Source organism: Ursus maritimus, unplaced genomic scaffold (assembly GCF_017311325.1).
Source record: "Ursus maritimus isolate PB19 unplaced genomic scaffold, ASM1731132v1 scaffold_20, whole genome shotgun sequence".
NCBI classification, from domain to species: domain Eukaryota; kingdom Metazoa; phylum Chordata; class Mammalia; order Carnivora; family Ursidae; genus Ursus; species Ursus maritimus.
The window spans coordinates 14,785,891-14,800,462 of record NW_024424453.1 but is presented as its reverse complement, the minus strand read 5'-3'; the positions used below and the strand labels follow the sequence as shown (position 1 = coordinate 14,800,462).

The 14,572-nt window shown below is 43.2% G+C and overlaps 1 protein-coding gene across 1 annotated transcript in view; it reads right to left on the bottom strand.

The window, feature by feature from the left end:
* WWTR1 (WW domain containing transcription regulator 1) overlaps positions 1–14,482 on the bottom strand; it is a 126,785-nt gene extending 112,303 nt beyond the window's left edge. The window contains exon 1 of the mRNA XM_008711024.2: positions 13,893–14,482. Within this exon, the coding sequence (XP_008709246.2) occupies positions 13,893–14,323 (431 nt within the window). The 5' untranslated portion in view covers positions 14,324–14,482. The remainder of the gene's footprint in view (positions 1–13,892) is intronic.
* Between the last annotated feature and the right edge of the window lie 90 nt (positions 14,483–14,572).

The window sequence follows — 14,572 nt, the reverse complement described above, 5'->3', positions numbered from 1 at the left end:
CTCCGGCTGTCTCTCCTTTACAGAGTCTGGACTTTTCTTCTGACTCCATCTGTAATCTCTCTCTCTGGGATCTCAGCCATACCTGGATTAGAATAATTATATATATAATAATTATAAATATTTACATATAACATAATTAGAGAGAAAGTTCTGAAAATATACATACATCTCCCTTGGATATCTTAAATTCACCTCAAACTCAACATGTGAAAAACTTTCTCAACCTCTTCTAAACTTACTTCCTGCTTGTCACAATTAGAGGCACCTCTGTTTGTGCCATGGACAGCCAGCAACTTGCAAATCTTCCTTCTCACCTCTTTTCCTCACTCCCCATATTTAATCCATTGCCAAAGCCCGTCAAATTACTTCCTTAATATCCCTTCAATAGCTTCACTTCTTCCCTTTGCTAAAACCACCAAAGCAATCTCCCAGCGATTAAATCACTCTTATGAGTACTTTCATTCCAGAGTGGGAGATTATTCAAGTCACTGCTCCTGAATTCTGAAACTACAGCTAGAACGTCTACCCCCATTTCATCCCAGTATGGCCCGCAGCAGAAAGTCTTTGAAAACCTGATCAGTTTTGGAGTACCAAGGACATCAACTTTCCGAACCACAAAGCTAAACCCCAGTCTCTGAACCACAGTTACGCCACCAAAGCTTTTCACCCTGAGACCTCTTCATCAGGCATCACATCTAGTTCTCCATAATTTAACCCATATCTATACTCAGTTCTGAGGTTATGTGAGGGTCAGCAAGGAACAAAGACCACCCACACTGTGCTTCCCACAATACCAGAACCACCAAGTGATGTCATTATAAATGAAATCATGTAATGCATAATAAAATCCCTGGGAGATATACAAGCAATTGTGAACCGTGGTTACATCTGAGGAGTAAAACTAGTGGGTGGAGTACTTTTACTTTTCACTTTATATCCTTCAGCTCTGCTTAATTTTTTATTTTTTAAAAAGCTAGCTTTTAGGGGCGCCTGGGTGGCTCAGTCGGTTGAGCATCCAACTCTTGGTTTCAGCTCAGGTCATGATCTCAGGGTCCTGGGATGGAGCCCCATGTCAGCAGGGAGTCTGCTTGTCCCTTTGCCCCTCCCCCTGCTCTTGCTCTCCCTCTCTCTCTCAAATAATTTTTTTTAAAGCCTGTTTTTTAAAATAAACCTAGAAGAAAAATCGAGTCAGTAAGAGTGATGTCTGCTCACTTTAATTACATTTATCATTTGCTTGCATTTTCCACTTTTTGATGGGTTATCAATGGCATTGTCAACTTCTGAATCCTAGCCCACGTTTTTCATGGACAAATTGAGAGAAAGACAAATATTCGATATCACAATATTTGCAGAAATGCCACCCCGAAGGAATATATATCTTTACTAAAGAATCCAGCATGCTTATTTTTCTCCAGTCACCATGTTTTGCACTGAATCTATAGATGACAGTGCTTGCAGGTAGATTAGTCACAAGAAAGAACAGCATCTGGGTTTACCTCCAGTGTTCAGAATTGAAGTGTGCCAAAGGGTATTTTTAAAACAATGAGCACAGGGGCCATAAAGACATACATATATTATGTACTAGAAAATAGATGATAATCATCCTTTGCGCCACAGAACTTTTTGCGTATTAAGACTCAATATTCAACATCTTAGATTCATTATTTTTGTGAAGTTAGTGAGAGGTACAATAAATTAACTGGCTGATAGATACATAAAAGGCAGTTGAAAGGATGGATGGAAAAATAAAATGATACATAGGTAAATGGATGGATGGATGAAAAGGAAGGAAGGAAGGAAGGAAGGAAGGAAGGAAGGAAGGAAGGAAGGAAGGAAGGAAGAAAGAAAGAAAGAAAGAAAGAAAGAAAGAAAGAAAGAAAGAAAGAAAGAAAGAAAGAAGGAAGATGAGAAAAGAGAAGAAAAAAGAAAGTTAAGAGAAACATATCAGCATCTCTCAAAATACCCATGGAAAGGGATCAGTGTTTTTCTATTTTCAATCTGTCAAGACCAGTATGTGGTCCTATTGCAGATGCCTTGTACATAGCTTGGGCCACAGATGACTCATCACACTAATTTGGCACACCCAAATTACCGTGTTCCATTAGACAATCCCACTGATCACGTGCTTAGATGTCACAGCAGTATCATTTTGCATACAAGTTTCCAAACATTCTTGACTTCTGTATCTAGTCTGTCACCGGTGAGTTACATACACCTGCACACTAGTGTCAGTTCAGAGACCACACTTTGAGTCTCACTGAGATACCTGATCAGCCACTTCATGCTGGGATGCCATTCATTCTGATCAGTAGGGCATCCATCTAACTGGCCGGGTGTGTTGGCCAGACCATGTATCACCAATGTCAGACCACGTAACACCCTTGTAATAAGAAGGCTGGATATAATGATTAATAGTTAGGATAGTAGATGATTGATAATTAGATAACAGACTAGACAGGTAATTAATTAGACAGGGGCCATTCTGCTGCTCTACTGGTGTACAGCATCTCTAGATAAAGTGTTAACAATGGTTCTCTAAAACCAGGGATCTAGGGAAGATCAGAAGAACTTATTTTTCCATTTGCATTCCCCCACTAGTGTTTGGGTACGTATTACTTTTATAATTAAAAAGAGAAAATCGGAAACAATCTAAATGTCCCATCAATAAGGGATCAGTTTTAAAAAAAATTATGCTGCATCCTGTACGACAGAATATTATGAGGTCCTTAAATGAGGATGGAAGAATAAACACCAAGACATACTAAGTGAAAACAGGTGCAGCTGAGTGTGAATAGTACACTACCGTTTGCACCATACTGAAAATAGTCTAAGTGGGTATATACATCCACATGCTTATACTCGCACAGAGTTTCTTTGGAAAGAAACTGGTGCTCTAGGGAGCTGACCAGAGGACTAGGGGAGGGTGAAACTTCTCACAGTATATGCTTTGGTACTATTTGAATTTTTTATCATTTATATGTATTTACTACCTATTCAAAACCTTTTTTTTTTTTTTAATTTAAAGAACTTATCTGAAAACATTAACACGTGATTCAGTGTTGTGACTTCCTGTGAAAAGGCTCTCAACAGGCTTCACTAAGAGTTCAGGAAGGATGTGCTTGAGAGGGAGGCCCCGAGCTGCTCGGCCAGGTATCCTCAAGGTACAGGGCCTAGGTGGGCTTCGGTGTAATAACTGTGCTTCTGGAATCTCCACTTTGCCTCTGCCCAGTTGATCAGCCTCAGAGAAACAGACAGTATCCAAAACCACAAGAGAGTATTCTGGAAACAGCCAGACCCACAAGCTATTCATTTATAAGCAGAAATGGCAGACTGAGTGGAAGTGGGCCTGAGTCAAGAGTAGCCTCACATCCTACTAACTTGGAAAGCAAAGACCACCCACTCTTGTGAAACAGCACATACTAAATCAAATATTTGATAGATGGATAGGTCTATGGAGGGACAGATGGGTGAATGAATTGTTATGAAAAGTTCTATCATCTCAGACTTTTAAATCAGTATAAAATCCATAGTTCCTTAAACAACTAGGAAGATCTCAACATAAGAGACAATAGTGGGACCTCGTGCTCCATTGGGATAAAGCCAGGACTGGTGTATCTCAAAATGAGGGGTTGAGAAAATTGACATTGACTAGCAAAAGGTCAGTGTGCCCGTCCTAGCTGAGGTTCTAGAGCCCCAATGGGATGGACAGTCATCCACCAACCATCACTTACCTTTCAACCCAAGTCAGGCCAGACTTTTCTTGACCTCAAAAACACACCCTGAACACTTCTGCCCCTGAACTTCTCTTCCTACCCCCTCTTTCCTAGAAGGCCTCTTTGCTCACCTACCCACATTCCTCCCATTTTTCCAGGCTGCATGTATGTCCAACCATCTTTACAGAGACTTCTCTGCACACCCACTCCCTCTACCCATCTTCTCCACTGCGCCATAGTATGTGGAGCTATGATTCTAAACTTGCGGTCCAAGGGGCACAGACATGATGGAATTACATTCGCGAGCATGGCAGATTCCTAAGAGGACTTCTAGTGTACGAGCCTGCAATGCAGATGGCCACCAGGAAGTATCAGAGGAGTCCTTCCTTACCAAGCACCCACCTACTGGCCAGGCACTGTGCTCAACTTATACAATGACGAGCAAGACAATTATCAATCTTGCCCTCATGGAGGTGCAAAGAGAAATAACTAAGTAAAAACATGGCAGTAGTGCCATGGCTGGGGAGCCACGGGGCTATGGGAGAACAGCAGCAGGAGCGTCTACACTAGTGTGGGGGCCTGTGAGTCAGGGAAAACCTCCTGCAGGGGTGGCATCCAAGAGGACGCCTGAAAGGAGCACAGGAGTTAACCAGGCAAGAAGCAGGAAAATAATGTTCCAGGCACAGGTAACAGATTGTGCCAAGTTCCTGGGGCCAGCGGGAGGACAGCCAATGGGAGAACTAAGAGACGTTCAGCACGGCTGCAAGTTTCGGACCTGTAACCATAATAGAAACGACTGCCTTATTATGACACACCTCCCAAGAGCTTCCAACACACGGCGGGCAGCTGCTCTAGGCTCTAGTGCCGCAGAGGGTCCAGAGGAAGCTAGTTAGCCCGATTTCGTCTGTGTTCTCTCTGTCTCGCCCCAGCCAGACCGTCAGCTGCCTGAGGTCGGGCAAACCTGCCACGCGCTTCTCCCCTCACAGCATACTGCACGGGGCTAGCACACAAGAGAAGTTCAGTGATCTTTCATCGTCGATGCTGAAACAGCTAACGGTCCTTTTGGTGGCATGAAGGAAAGGTCTCAGGAGATCACGCACACATCCCTGCCACCACCATCTCAACCGGCAACAGTAACAGTAATAAATAAACTGTCAGCAGTGCTTACGGTGCCAGCCACAGCACTGAGCACTTTACGTATATTTCCTGATTACACTTCGTCATTCAAGCAAGTGAGTATCGTTTCTTCCTTTCGTATTTGTCATCTGCTGCGCCTGGATGGAAGGTTAAGTCCAGGAAGGACTGCATGCAAATTAAGAATACGCTGAAGGAAATTCGTGTGCCCTAAGGATCTGCCATAATCCTACTTCTTATCCTGAGGGGACTTTAAATGGAGAATTCTGGGTTAAGAGTTTAGCAATTACTGTCAGTTCATTCCTAAAGAAAATAACCCAAAACAAGAAAAACACAAGCAGTTCTCAAAGAGCATCCGTTTGGTAACCTAAGCTCCAGGCTTCAGTTACTGAGTTATGGCTAGGAGATGTCCCCACACCCTACCACACCTACCCCAATCTACAATTCCATCTTTTACGTCATCTCTACACCCCACATGGGGCTCGGACTCACAACCCTGAGATCAAGAGTCGCAAGCTCCATCGACGGAGCGAGCCACGGGTCCCTACGACTTTATCTTTACATGCTTCTTTGCTTTCTTTCTCCTACAGTTTTTGTAACTCCCCGACCCTCCAATTTAAAAAGAAATATATGGGGCACTTGGGTGGCTCATATGGTTGACTGTCTGCCTTCAGCTCGGGTCATGATCCCAGGGTGCTGGGATGGAGTCGCACGTGGGGCTCCCTGCTTCTCCTTCTCCCTCTACTGGTGCCCCTGCTTGTGCTCTCTCGCTCTGTCAAATAAATAAATAAAATCTTCCAGAAAAGAAAAGAAAAGAAACATACGTTTATTGCAGGACATCTGGAACATACAGAAAGTAAACAAGAAAAATCATCCAGAATTCCAGAAATGACCACTGGAAACATTTGGTATCTATCCTTCTAGCAGATACACACACATACACACACACACCTTTGAAAGTAAAATCAGGATTATGCTATTACCACAAGGTATTGTCATTGCTGGTTTTCTTGTGTTATATCCTACTTGTCTGGTATTTAGGACTTTTTATTTCCAAGTATTAATAATTCATTATTAAATCAAGAGATATAAATGAGAATATACTACATATTCACAAAGCACACTGGAAAAAAAACTGTAACTTGATTCGAATATTAAAATCTCAACTATAAAAATAATAACGAAAGGCACAGAAAAGGTTTCCCAAAGTATGATCTGTTAACCATTTCCGAGTGGATGTTTACAGATGAAGCTGGAATAAAAATATTCAAATCACATGAGTTTGTGAAATACTGGCTTCAACAAAAACAAACCAGTTTTTCTGATAAGTGACTCTGGAGTCTTTAACGTATATTGTGAAATTCCAAGAGAGGGACAGAGCATGCAACATATCCCACACTTCCTGGTCCAGAAACCCCATGTTCACAAAGCATCTGAATGAACTGGGGTTCAAAGAATACAGTTTGGAAAACACTGCTCTCCTGATATTTCAATGCACTAAAATATGCAGTCGCCCTCAGACCAGTGAAAGGGCCACCCTCTCAGAATCTGCCCTTCACTAATAAGCTCATTACTTTAGTCCTCAGTCTTTCAAACCACCTTTCAAAAAGAAAACCCTTCCCTGAACTGGTTGATTCTTTTTTTTTTTTTTTTTAAGATTTTACTTACTCGGGGCGCCTGGGTGGCACTGCGGTTAAGCGCCTGCCTTCGGCTCAGGGCGTGATCCTGGCGTTATGGGATCGAGCCCCACATCAGGCTCCTCCGCTATGAGCCTGCTTCTTCCTCTCCCACTCCCCCTGCTTGTGTTCCCTCTCTCGCTGGCTGTCTCTATCTCTGTCGAATAAATAAATAAAATCTTTAAAAAAAAATAAAAAAATTTAAAAAAAAAAGATTTTACTTACTCATTTGAGAGAAAGACAGAGAGCATGAGCAGGTTGGGGGGGGCAAGGGCAGAGGGAGAAGCAGACTCCCCACTGAGCAGGGAGCCCTAGGCGGGACTCGATCTCAGGACCCTGGGATCATGACCAAAGCCAAAGGCAGACGCTTAACCCACTGAGCCACCCAGATGGGTTGATTCTTTTACTTCCATCACCTTCTCCTGTGGTCAGATACATAACAGAAGAAGGAAGAGAAAGGGGAGAATGATATATAAGGCTGTAATTCCTCCAGGTCCTAACTGGTCAACAAACAAAAACCAAGACTCAATACCGCCTCTAACTCTACAGTATTTTAATTCTCATCGATCTCTGCAACGATAAAGGCAAGGTGAAGCACCCTGGCTCTTTTTTCCCTTGAAACTATTTTACTAACATTATTTAATTAACCCTCTTTAACAAGCCCTCCTCAGTGTACCTGATCCTGACATCCATCAGGTCATCTGCCATCCCTGTCACATCTGTGTTCCCTACAAAATGATACGTACTTATTAATGGTGGAAACTTTGATAAGAATAACATATAAATAGGCACTGTGGATATACTATCCATTTCTGGATTGTTTTTCTCATCACCTCTCCCCCTCTTCAGCACCAAGAGCTCCAAATTTGACCACCCAGATGGAGTTCAGAAGCAAACTCCAAAGCTCCATCCACCACTCCAGAGTTATCTGGTCACCAAGGAGACCTAATTACAGGGCCTAATTATGGGCACGTAATTGGCATGAGGCATCATGGTGCAGGGGCAGGAGTACAGGTTTTAGAATCACATAATTCTAATCCCATCGCTGTCACTCACCTGATACGTGACCCTGAGCCACTTACTCAACTTCATTGAGCCTCAGTTTCCTCAAGAACAAAATGACATAATAATATGTACCTACTGTTCACAGGGTCACTGTAAGGGTCAAAAATATATATATATATATTATATATATATATATATAATATATATATACACACACACACACATATATGAAAGCGCCTAGGTTTATGAAAAAAAAAGTTTCACACACACGTGTTAGGAGTGTGTGCCACAGGTGACTCTGGGGTTGTCTCTCTGGAAAGCACTGACTCAGCTCCTGCCTTGTCTGGCACAGACCAGGTCATCAACAGATGTCACTTACCCCCCTCCTCTTCTTTCTCCACTTCTTGATCCCTTCCCCCTCCCACCGCCACCTTACACACAAAATCGGCCCAAATAGTAGCTATGAGCCAGATTCCCAAAAAACTGAGAAGTAGACCGTCTTCAGAAGGGGTAGGATATCCTCTGCCCAGGATGCTGAAGTCACAGGGCACCCACAGTGGGCATTCCTATTCAGGTTTTTCAACAGGAAAATTGACTCAGTCTTTATTATAAATTTAATGACTTTCAATTCCAGATCCAAGTTGTCATTCAGAGCCATAACTATAACCAAGAGCACAACCAGCTTTTATCCTATTGCCAAGGTTTCTGCATCTGACTTTGGCCAGGTAGAGAGGGTATGTGTGTGGACAGAGAGGCAACCGGAGGCAAGAATGAACTTGTACTGAAAGTCCGCTAGGTGCCAGACACTTTTCAAATATGTTATCTCATCTAGTCTTTCAAAATATCATGAAATAGGTATTACTCTTACTAATAGGTATTTTACAGACAAGGAAACTGAGGCAGCTGGCAATATTTTTTAAGGACAAAAGGCCCCTCATGAAAACAACTATATTATATTGCCATCCAAAGGCAAACAGAAAAAAAAAACAAAACACCAGAGGCAGTTCTTTTTTAAGAAAATAAATTTAAAACAAAAACTTTTAAAATAAATATTTTCAAGTTAAAAAGTATCTGAACATTTTACCTCCCACAAACACTTCTTAATAAGTTACCCAAGCATGGGTGCCTGGGTGGCTCAGTCAGTTAAACATCTGCCTTTGGCTCAAGTCATGATCCCAGGGTCCTGAGATCGAGTTCCGTGTAAGGCTCCCTGCTCAGGGGGGAGTCTGCTTCTCCCTGTCCCTCTGCCTCTCCCCTGCTTGTTCTCTCTCTCTCTCAAGTAAATAAATAAATCTTTTAAAAAAAAAAAAGTTACTCAAGCATGTACTCCAGCAAAATGAGGGCATAAACCAAAAAAGAGGAAGACATTAGAAAAGGAAATGCTACTTCCCACCCATGGAGAGAAGTAAACAGAAGTGCCGGGATGACAGCTCTGTTGGAGGTGTAGAGAACAATCGGAATCCAGAATGGCATAGAAAGATAAAGGAATCTGGGCATAAAAGCTTAGGGAAACAAGACATGCTAGAACTGATGGAATTTAGAGCCTAAAAAATTTTGAGAGGCAAATAATATAGAAACAAATAAAAAGGCAATTAGAAATACTTGAAAAAATGATTCAGAAAGTCAAGGTCCAATTATGAAGAAACAAAAAGGTGACACAAATTTAAACAACTGGTTAAGAGCTTGAGGGGTGCCTGGGTGATGGTCAGTCAGCTCAGGTGATGGTCTCAGGGTGGTAGTTATGGAGCCGCGTGGGGCCCTGTGCTCAGCTCTGAGTCGGCTTGAGATTCTCTCTCCCTCTCCCTCTGCTCCACCTCACCCCTCCACTTGCAAGCTCGCGCTCTCTTTATCATTAAAATAAAAAATAAAATCTTTAAAACAAACAAAAAAGAGTCTGATGGAAAGAAAGAATCCATTCAACTTTGCTGCCGGATATATCCTCCTTTGATTGCCCAGGAGTCCTGACACCATACTGAATGTAACAAGTCTAAAATTTAATCTTAATATAAAAGGCAACATTGGGCCCGTGGGTGGCTCAGTCGTTAGGGATCTGCCTTCCGCTGCCATCATGATCCTGGAGTCCTGGGATCGAGCTCCGCATGGGGCTCCCTGCTCAGTGGGAAACCTGCTTCTTGGTCTCCAACTCCCCCCTGCTTGTGTTCCCTCTCTCGCTGTCTCTGTCAAATAAATATATAAAATCTTTAAAAAAAATAAAAGGCAACGAATTATATTTATAGAAATGTACTAATGTAAATGTTGTCTCTGGATTTTCAACTTTAATAATAACTTATGAATAAGAAGGTCAAGTTAAGAGCAAAGCACACTTTTATTGGTTATGGGTTCAGGGCTTTGGACGTTAAGGTGTCATGGACATAGTGAACTGGAGAACAGGTAGCCCCCAAACCTCCTTGATTTACAAAAGGGGTAATCTAGAAATACTGCCAAAAGTTGACAAAGGATAACAAAGGTGATCTAACAGACAAACTAAAAATGATATAAATATCAAATCTGGGGGAGGAAAAAAAAGTTTAAGGAGCTACATTCTCATTTTCAGTCAGAAGCTAGAAGTTGATAAATAAAACAAATTGTGGTAAAAGCATATTAGGGTTAAGGAAGTAACAGTCTAAGAATTAAATACAGAAAGAGTTAAAATAAAACCTAAAAGGCTCCCTCTGTGAGCCTTGAGGAGGTGAAGGAAACCATTGTTTTTCAACAAAAGTCCTTCTGTACTATCGATTTGTTACTAAGTGCATAGATCACTCAGACAAAAATAATTTTCTATGACACTTTTCAGAAAAGGGAAAACACTAAAATTACTACTAAAAATTGGGAGTGGCAGGCAAATGTTATCACTGAAATTATATTTAAGAGTGGGGATAAGGGCCTGGGTGGTTCAGTCGGTTAAGCGTCTGCCTTCAGCTCAGGTCATGATCCCAGTCCTGGGATCGAGTCTCAAATTGGGCTCCCTGCTCAGTGGGGAGTCTGCTTCTCCCTCTCCCTCTGCCCCTGTGCCTGCTGTGCTCTCTCTCTCAAATAAATAAACAAAATCTTAAAAAAAAAAAAAAAGAGTGGGGATAAAATATTTCTTCCTAAAGAATTTACTCAAATAAAATTCTTCTGTAAGAATATAAAGTCCTACTGAAGCCAAAATGTTTTCTTCTTTATAAATCTGTTTTCTGGTTTATGTGTAATAAATATTTATAATCATATTTTTTTTTAATTTTAATGTGATCAGTGGTCAAATCAGTGTGCAGGTGGCTGGCTAAGAGCCCACCACCTACATGCCCCCAGCCTGATTTATGAGTTAAAGGGCAGCAGGAACAGAGCAGTAATTTTCAGGGGCCATGTGTTCTAACGTCAACCCTCTCCATTTGTATAATGCCACCCTAAAGAAACACCACAAAGAAAGGTGTGACCGCTCAGAAAAGGTCCCCTTTAAGAGGTAACAAAAAGTCATTACATCATATACTTAGGAACAATCTTACCTAAGAAAATCACAAAAAGCTTTTTAAAGCTTCTTAATGGACAGGCTTTGTTTCCCATAAAGCTTATTGTTCAGCTGGGGAAGTGACAGAGGGGATAAAGGGGGGAGTGAGGGAAACGGAAAAGTGCTCTGTAAGTAGGTGTCAACAGATTAGAGGTCCAGTCCAGGGTCTACCATTAAATAACCACATGACTTTCCCAAAGTCACCCAGTCACCCTTCCCTGGCCTTGGGTTTTCCAGCCAAAAAAACAAAACAAAAAAAAATCAAACCTGACCCTGATCCAATTTAAAATCCTTCTGGGGCGCCTGGGTGGCACAGCGGTTAAGTGTCTGCCTTTGGCTCAGGGCGTGATCCCGGCGTTATGGGATCCAGCCCCACATCAGGCTCCTCCGCTGTGAGCCTGCTTCTTCCTCTCCCACTCCCCCTGCTTGTGTTCCCTCTCTCGCCGGCTGTCTCTCTCTGTTAAATAAATAAATAAAATCTTAAAAAAAAAAAATCCTTCTAATTTCTCATTTATAAAAGCCTCGACTGACAGAATCAATGATAGGATACCACTGCTGGCCCCATTTCACAGATGATGGAGCAAAATAGATTTTATGACAACTAATTCAGGGTCAGTTGCCACCATTTTTCAAGCTTCTATTTAATCCATCAAAATATGTTGCCTCTGGAGGCTATGTAACAAAGTATGACATGCAACATTTAACTTACTCCAACTTTAAACAAAGCCCTCCAAAAAACTCCGAGAACTCCTGGCAGATTGCTTGTCTTGAAAGACAACAGTCACGACGACTTTATTTCTTAAATTCCCTTAGTTTCTTGGCCAGAAAGTTTCCACAGGCTGCATCGAATCAGGCTAGCGTACTACCTACACATTTTTTCAGCTGTGGTCGTCACTGACTAACCAGTCAATGAAGATGTACTCTGCTTTGGGCAGCACAGTGGTTGTAGTTGGGGGGATGCACGAATGAACCTGCGCAACTTTCTCTAAACCCAAAGCTAATTTCCATTTTTGCCTTAGTTTCAATCATTCAAAACTTGTACAAAAAAGGGAATTTTTTTGCTTTTTTGGGGGCGGGGGGTCCTTTTTTCTCCTAGCTTTTCTCTGATATTAGGCAAGCCTAGCTCTTCGTATTTTTAATAACCACAGTTGTACTGACCATATATCATATATTTGTGTGCGTCTGCGTGTATTCATAAGCACAGTTTAAAAGTCATTTGGGACCACAAAAGATCCCCCTAAATTACTGTAAATTATTGGTCCATTTTCTATTTGCACTGATTACAAGTCCATTTCTATAAAAAGCACAATAAATATTCAAAACCACATTTACCCAAGTAAACTTAATCCAAGATTTTGGAGCTTTATGTACCATAGAAACTAACATCATCCTTCAAAACAGTATCATCACATTTAAAAACATGTCATGTTATTACATCACATACTTGAATTCCACCAGCCATTTACAAGTTAAAGCATTGAGTACACGTCCAGACTAACGCTCAAAGCCTGGGAGAAGGCCAGTTGTGGAATGACCATCAAGTCTGTTTCAGGACAAGTGCTTCTCAGCATCACACCAACCCCAGAAACAAAATAAAGAGCTCCTTGCACAAGGTGTCAACAGCACTGGGATGGGGAAGGAATAACTGGTCACCAGTATCAGCCAAAGAGTTGCCTATAGCAAACCTCATCCATTACTGTGTATTTGTTTTAAGAGCCAACTGACAGCAAAGTATCAAATATTAGTGCCAAAGAAAGGCTTGACTATATTTTTAAAAGAGCACATAATGTCTTAGAATAAGTTTTAAACTAAGGTTTCTCCATCAAAGCAATTTCGGCTTTAAAGTAAAGTCTAAGGAACGTTCTAAGAAGAAGAAGTTTCTGTCCATGGCAGTGAACGGCCAGCCAGTGCAGGCAATCCGGAACCAAGTGGTCCAGCTGGCACAGTCTCCACCCAGGCCATGAACAGCCCGGCCCCCCTTGACCTCACTGGTTACACTGCAAGCTCCAGCATGGTTTCTCCTCTGGAACCTAATTATCTTAGGGTACCACAACTAAAACAATCTTCTTTATGTCTGTGAATATATTTTCTTGTACAGGCTAATGTAAAAATCATCCCATCAGGAAAGCCCTAACAATGTGAAAGAGAAGAATAATAACAAAACAGGCTCCTGATCTGTTGGTATTTTAGGTTACTAAGTACGACACAATAAAACTCCTGACCCAATTTCCACACAATTGATTTTCCAGCCCACAGCTACTTCACCACGGAGTTGCTAATTACATCACTGTGCTGTGTGGTCATTACATCACTCAGCTGGGAGCAGTAAGGCCTACCAGGCAGTGTTCATTTTCCAGCTTGCTTTTCCTAAGAATGGAGAGACTGCAGACCACCTACACTACCAAGAGTCCCTCTCCTACCCAAGCCTCAAAAATGTTCCAGAATTTATCTCTGTGTCACATCCCAACGGACCAGGCTCTGGGGCATCTGACTTGGAGTGGACAGGTAAGGGGGTAAGGGTTTGGGTAAGGGTTTGTGCCCAGAAGTCTCTATCACTATTCCAGACTCAGGGCAAAGTCACCTCTGTGTTTCATGAGAATCATCCCAAAACTACTTTTTTTTTTCCCTCCTACACCACGAGTTTCCAGGTCCCCAATCTCCTGGGACTTCCAGAACCCTGGAAGAACCTCACCAGAAACGCTCTTCTTCTCTTTTACCATTCCGACACCCAGAGGCTCACTCCCTAATTCCAGCTTCCCAGATCTTTCGGAAAGAAACGTGGAGGACACACACACGCGCGCGCGCGCATGCCCGCACCCCAACAAGCATGCGCACCCTGGGCACCGTGACTGTGCCCCCGACTTCGGGCTGACTTACTTGAGGAAGTACCTCTGGCCAGTGGCCGTGAAGGTCATCTCCCAGCCCGGGGGCAGCGGCAGCTCGTCGGTCACATCGTACGACTGCTGGCGGAGGTGCGCGTGCTGCTGCGCTGGACTGCCTGCAGCACCCGCGCCGGTGCCCAGCTGCAGGGACGCGGGCGACGAGTGCGAGCGGACGTGCTGGGCGCCGCTGGCCAGCCGGGGTCCCGGGTGGCCGCCGGACGAGTCGGTACTCGACTGGCGCGAGTGCGAGCCAGAGTCAGGCTCCTTGAAGAACGACTCGGGCAGGATCTTCTTCCGCCACGAGCTGGGCTTGGGGTTCATGACCGAGTTGAAGAGGGCTTCGAGGTCCGTGTCTAGGTCCTGCGTGACGTGGATCACTTGCTGCCCGGGTGGCGGGAGCGGAGGGGGTACCGAGGCCGGATTCATCTTCTGCAAAGAGAAAGGAGGTCAGATCAGCCTTTTATTTGAAGTCGGAGGAGGGGGTCCGGGGGCAGAATAGAGACAAAAGAAAAAGAGGAGACAGATAGGTGTCCGCCGCAGGATCCCAGACACTCATCGGTAAGGCCAGCCGGATGGGGGAGGGGTCCCTCCTGGCCTCGAGAATTATGCAACTTTCTTGAAGCAAGTAAGTTGCCGCGAGGAGGACGAGAAGGAAGGGCGGGGGTGGGGGGGGGG